Below are 6000 nucleotides of genomic sequence, written 5' to 3' on the forward strand. Positions count from 1 at the left end.
AAAAATGACGCTGGTCCAGGCACACTGGGGGAAAGTTTATTGACTCTTTCCACAGCCAGATAACAGCAAAGCACCTGCTGCAAGCCTGCTCCAGGCCGCTTGGCTTGTGCCTGTCCCTGATACAACTCGTGGGAAGGGGAGACCCAGAAACACCTTTGGACCCTGGGTCTGGGCAGCAGAAGGTACCGTGGGGTTATCAGGGCAGGAGGTGAGTGACCTGTGTGTTATGCTGCACATGGCAATGCCAGCAGGTCCTCAGGAGCTGGGTAGTGTCCCTCTGGGCACAGATGCAGCCAGATAGGCTTGTTCTCAATATTCAGCCCACTTGGTCCCCAGCTCAGGTGTTGTGGTCAGCTGCTGGGGCTGACACCCTCACTGGGTCTTCCAGCCCAGCAGACAAACTTTGCAATGGTGAGGCGTTAGCAAAGGCCTGGCAGTGAGTGACAGCATTCGCATGGCAGGGAGAGGAGCTCAGCGTGCTGGGGTGGGATCTGTCCGTCCCCTAGTCCGGGAAGAGCAGGAATCCTGAGAAGACGCTGTCGGAGCCGCTGATGCCCACCATGCCGTTGTAATCATTCACCGCCAGCCAGATGTGGTTTCCAGCTTCCAGACGGAGGAGGATCCCACCCGAGGTGACCTGCATGGTATTGGTCTTGTGGTCACAGAAGCTGGCCACCTTACTCCTGTTCTTGTAGAGCAGGACGCAGAGGTTGGCGGTCTGCGAAGCGTGGAAGACAAAGTAGTAGAGGCCGGGGAGCTTGCACGTGAATATGCCCGTGGTGGTGTTGTAGTCGTCGTTTGTGTTGCTGATGACACGGTTGAACACCACGGGGACGTCCTTCAGGGGGTGTACGCTGGTCTGCCTCGTCACTGAAAACGCTGACTGGTGCTTCTGCTTGTAGCCGCCGGCTGCACCCGGCTCTCCAGCAGTGCCCATCACTCCCGGGTCTCCGCGAGGACCCGGGGGACCGGCAGGGCCAGTCTTGCCGGGCCAGCCAGGACTGCCTGGTTCCCCTTTCATACCTTTGGGCCCGTGAGTAGCAGCAATGGCTGGGATGCCTGTGGGGTGGTGGTGGTGGTGGGGGTGAAGAGGGGTCAGTCAGCATGGCAGGCTGTGGGGAAAGGCCCCTCCACCCCCTTCTCTGAGACAGGGAGGTGTTCTTCCCTCCAGCCTCCTCTCCTCCTGCCCTGCCTGCAGAACTGCTGGCAACCCTGAGCAGTTCCAGGGAAAGCATCCATGCTCCGGACTAGCAGAGCAGCTTGGGGTTTCTGGCTGCCCTGTCCAAACTGCCATGGACAAAGCTTCTCCCAGCACAGATCCGGCTGCAGGGAAGCTGCTCTCCATGGCCAGTGATGGAGGCAGACGGGCCACAGCAGATGCAACAGCCCCCCACTTTAGCAGGCTCCATGGTCCCCCTCCTTGCTCACTCACCTGGCTCGCCTTTGGCTCCCTTCAGCCCATCCCGGCCGTCCTTGCCTGGCATGCCCGGCATACCCGGCAGGCCTGGAGCCCCATAGCAGTTGTGGTTGGTGTCTCCGGTCACTGCAGCCCCCAGGGAAAGGAGCAGGAGGGTGAGGGCCAGACCGAGCTGCTCCTGAAAGCTCTGCCCCATTTTGGTGCTCTGGAGCGTGGAAAGGGAAAGAGAGTGCTGGTGTGAGGGCCACTGCAGGGTGGCTTGGAGACCACGGGGCTAGTGAGGCACCACGCTACGGGGTGCTGCAGCATGGGGCAGCCAGGGGACAAGGCTCACAGCACCGGGGGCCCCTGGCTCCTCACGGGCTCCCCATGCCCGTTGCCAGGCATGGGGGAGGCAGAGGTGTGGAGACGGCCCCCGGGCTTGTCATCGACCCCCTGATGGACTCTGAGTCTGGAAGAAACCGTGAGGTCCTGTGCTACCCGTAGCCAGCTCCGACCTCCCCTGGTTCGGTGGCCAGAGCCCCCAGCCCATGTGCACACTGCTGCAGAGAGCTGCACTGTGCTCAGCGGGTATTTGCTTCCCGGACCCTGCTGATCTCACCCTTCTGCCAGCAGCAGCCTGATTTTCCCGGCTCTGCCTGTCATGGTCCCCCCTGCAAGTCCCTGTCCATCAGGGATGTCCCAGGACTGTGCCTGTCCCTGAGGAACGGGTCTTCCCCCTGCTCCCCACAGCAGGGGTGAGTGGACCCCTCCTCCCCCTCGTAGCCGTGCAACCAGGATGCCTGGCAGTGCCTCCCTCCTCCTCCTCTCACAGCCCAGCCCTGCACCATGCCGCTTGCCCCCCCGTCCCCGCGCTGCTCACCCCAGAAGGACAGACCCCTCTACGGCTCTCACCTCCGGCGGGGGATGCAGGGCGCAGGGTCCTGCACCGCTGAGAGCTCCGGCTGCTGCTCCGCTGCCTCCCGGCACAGCACGGCGCGGAGCTGCCTCTGCAACACCCTCCCGGAGGAAGCCTCCCGGTTAGGAAAGGGCCCTTAAGGAGCCACAACCCCCCGGCTGGCCCCCACCCGAGTTTCACATCCTCCTGTCTGACCGTTTCCTCTGAGCAAGCACTTTCCTGCCTGCCCAGCAAGACCCGCACCCTTTTCCTCCATCCTTACCGCTTTTCTGGAGGAAGGGCAGCAAGCGGGGTGGGAACAGACCTTTGCACCAGCTCTGCGAAGCCAGAGCCGTCCGTGCAAGGGAGAAGGGCTGCTGCAAGGCCTGGCTGTGAACTTAGGCCAGCCTGGAGAGGAGATGCTGGGATGACAGATGAATGTTGGGGCTCCAAAGAAGGTGACCTGGCCTCGTCCTCACTGCCTTGGGAACGGTGGGACTGAGCTGAGCAGCTCCTCCGAGCAGCAGTCCTGGTGTTTGGCACCCATGCAGTTTCCCTGATGGCTTGGGCTCTTACTCATCGGGGAAAAGCTACATATAGGCTAGTCCCGGAGATTTCCCCTTTTCCTCCCTCGAAGTGCTGGCTTTGCTCGTACGCTCAGTTCCCCACTGCCACTCTACCTTTGCAATCGGGGTCTGTGCTTGGCCCGGGACAAACTGGCATTGCTTTTTTTTCTGTGCAGCTTGGGAAGTGGCCCAGGACACCAGTGGTTTGGGGAAGGTGCATGAATAGGAAAGAAAAACCAAACGGCTGTCAGGGAAGAGGGGCTTTATTTGTGCCGATGGGAAGGATGTGAAAGGCAATAGTGGCCTTGTGCCAGAAAGGCGTTTGCAATGGTTAGTGCAGCAAAAGCGGTGGCATGTGGCGATTTCCCATTCGGGAACAAAGAGCCACAGCTGTTGAATGGCCCTGGTGACAACTGATCCCCTCTGGCGTGGGACATCAGAACACGGGAGCAGAAAGCGCTGCTGGAGCCGAGAGTCCTCAGCCCAGCCTGGAGGCAAAGGTCTCATCGCTGCGGTGGTCACCTGCAGCCCGGACACTTCATGACACTGGTAGAAGCACAGTCCTGGGGCAGTAGCAGAGTTCACGGCTGTCCCCTGTGCTAGGACAGCCCCAACAGCCGTGACATAAAGCCACCCTATGCGCTTGTGGGGCACAAAAACACACGCACATGCACACGGCGATGCTCTGGTGCTAAGCGGGTCAGGTCCGGGCTGGCCAGCGGGAAGCCGATGGTCCATCAGCCCGTTTGCGGGAACAGCATGAAGCCACTGAAGACGCTGTCTGCCTCGGAGCCGCTGTAAATCATGTTGATTTTCAGGGGGTTGGTGGTCACAGAGACCGTGTCGTCTTTGGCCAGGCTGAGCACACTGCTGCCCGAGTTCACCTGCAGGATATTGCGACTGTTGTTGTCGCAGAAGCTGACCACGTTCTCCCTGTTCTTGGTGATGCTCAGACAGAGGTCTCCGCTGGAGATGACCTGGTAGGCAAAGTAGTAAAGGCCAGGGATGCGACAGGTGAACACCCCGGTCAGGGCGTTGTAGGAGTTTTCCTGGTTGGTGATGACGTTGTCGAACACCACGGTGTTGCCCCTCTGTGGCGGGTACTTCCGCGAGGCCGAGAAGGCAGGTCGTGGCTGCTCCTTGATGTTGCCAGCCTTCCCCTTGGCCCCCTTCGGCCCCGGCTCTCCTGGGAGCCCAGGGGGGCCACTTGGACCGTGGTAGCCTTGATTTCCTGGGTTGCCAGGAGGCCCCGGCTCGCCTTCATCCCCTTTGGGCCCACGGATGCCGGTTCTTCGCGCTGGTTTCCCTGGGGAGAGGCGATGAAGAAGCTCGGTTTGCACCATGGCTGGCACATCTGGAGTCTCACGGGATCTGCGCCAACAGCCCACGATGCTTCTGCCACGGGGCCTGAGGTTCCCAGCACCGCATGTACCCAGCTCCTCCCTTACCTGGCTCTCCCATGTCCCCTTTCTGTCCTGGCCTCCCATTAAGGCCAGGGACCCCCGGCACGCCGTTCTTGCCATCTGGTGCCCGACACACGGTCTCCTGGGGCAAGGTCGTGCCGAGGACTGCCGCCAGCACGCCGGTCACCAGCCACAACCGGAGCCGCATCCTGCCTCTGCAAACACAAGAGCGGGGGAATTTGGGATGGAGGCAGGCACACGACACCCACACGCAAGCTCCACTCCCCAGAGGTGAGTGTAGGGCCCTCCTCAGCGCACACCCACGTGCATGCACCCCTGCCCAAATCCCTGCACTACAAAGACAAGAACTAGACTTAAGGTGACGTGCTTCCACACCTGTAGCATCATCCAAACCCAGTCATGCAGATATGTCCATGCACAGGGACAGCTGCACCAGGGACACAGATGTGCAATCAGAAACAAGTCCCTGTCCGGACCTATGGACACGTGCGATGCGTCTGTGTGCTCGGACAGAAGTGCACGCACAGATCTACCACATTGCCCACGCATGGACTGATCACATAAGAGGACAACACTTACGGTGGTGAAGATGACTCCACGAAAGGATATCTTCTCCCAGGGTTTCTCAGGCATCAGTCAATAAAAGAGTAACCAAAGGCTTTGCCCTTGCCACCAGCCCTCACCATCACTCTGTGCCAACGGTTTAAAGAGCTGAAGTGGAAATTTGCCTCCTAGGGATGTTTCTCTTGCCCTAATCACCCAGGCAGCACCAACAGTTGCTTTCAGAGAAGGCTCAAGCTCTGGGGCAGCAAAGAAAAGACGCAGGAACAACCCAGACAGGACGCAAGCCCCCAGGACTATCCCACCACTGGGAGAGCCCAACCCCTGCAGAGCCAGGACAGGGGATAGGTTGGGGGGGGGGGGATTCAGATCCCCACTGCACAGATCTGGGAGAGATGAGGGACCTCCCGAGCACACAGACCTGCCCCGAAGCCCAGGGTGCTCAGCCCTGCAGAGCCCAGAGGTGCCCACATCCATGCCATGAAGAGAGGGCAGATTTGACTCCCACACCATTTTCTCTCCTTTTTTTCTGGGGGAGCAGAGGGAGAAAGAAGGGGGCCAGGGAGCAAGGACTGGGGGGCTGTGGCAGAGGGACATGTCATGGCTCTTTAGGGTGACTTACCTCCTTTCCAGGCTGAGGACGGAGCAGTCTGAGGAGGCAGCTCTATTTTCTGGCAGCTCTTCCCCGGGATCAGGGAGGAAGAGGAGCAGGGTGGGGGGATGTACTTGCATGCATGGCAGTTTGCCTGATTGGGGAAGAGAAGTGTCAAGTTTCGCTTCTTCGCCTAGTTCCCCTTTTGGTGCTTGACCCATGGTCAGTCTTGGCTGTGCCAGACATCGACAGGGATGGCTTGTTCAGCAGAAATGCTGGCCTCTTCCAGCTCCCTAGGAAGGAGGTTCCCATCCAGCCCAGCAGCGCGGTATCCTGCAGATGCTAAGCTACATTTGCACAGGCTCTCGGTGCAGAGAGCTGCTGGCAGGACAGACGAGCCCTTCGTGTGTGCTGGAAAGCAGCGACTGCTGCAGCAAGGGGCTAGTTCAGTGACCGGCTCTTGGAAGAGAAACCAGAGCAAATGCCAGTGTTTGCTGCCCCGGGTGCATCCCTGGATCCTAGCTTCCAGCCAGTCCCACTCCTCGTTCCCATCTCACCCCAGT

The 6000-nt window shown here is 60.0% G+C and overlaps 2 protein-coding genes across 3 annotated transcripts; both read right to left on the bottom strand.

Annotated features, from left to right (window-relative positions):
* Positions 1–14: 14 nt before the first annotated feature.
* Positions 15–2439, bottom strand: C1QC (complement C1q C chain). The gene is made up of 3 exons (XM_026109010.2): positions 2312–2439; positions 1433–1622; positions 15–1059 (listed from the first exon to the last, which is right to left on the bottom strand). Exons 2-3 carry the CDS (start codon positions 1611–1613, stop codon positions 503–505), a joined length of 738 nt encoding a protein of 245 aa, XP_025964795.2. The 5' UTR covers positions 1614–1622; positions 2312–2439; the 3' UTR covers positions 15–502.
* A 666-nt stretch (positions 2440–3105) lies between these two features.
* C1QA (complement C1q A chain) lies at positions 3106–5580 on the bottom strand. Of its 2 annotated transcripts, none has more exons than XM_026109011.2 (3): positions 5468–5580; positions 4309–4478; positions 3106–4166 (listed from the first exon to the last, which is right to left on the bottom strand). In XM_026109011.2, exons 1-3 carry the CDS (start codon positions 5575–5577, stop codon positions 3598–3600), a joined length of 849 nt encoding a protein of 282 aa, XP_025964796.2. In that variant the 5' UTR covers positions 5578–5580; the 3' UTR covers positions 3106–3597. The 2 variants fall into 2 exon arrangements, with proteins under 2 accessions (XP_025964796.2, XP_064353137.1); XM_064497067.1 differs by lacking the exon at positions 5468–5580 and adding an exon at positions 4864–4985.
* Positions 5581–6000: the final 420 nt, after the last annotated feature.

Source organism: Dromaius novaehollandiae, chromosome 24 (assembly GCF_036370855.1).
Source record: "Dromaius novaehollandiae isolate bDroNov1 chromosome 24, bDroNov1.hap1, whole genome shotgun sequence".
NCBI lineage: Eukaryota > Metazoa > Chordata > Aves > Casuariiformes > Dromaiidae > Dromaius > Dromaius novaehollandiae.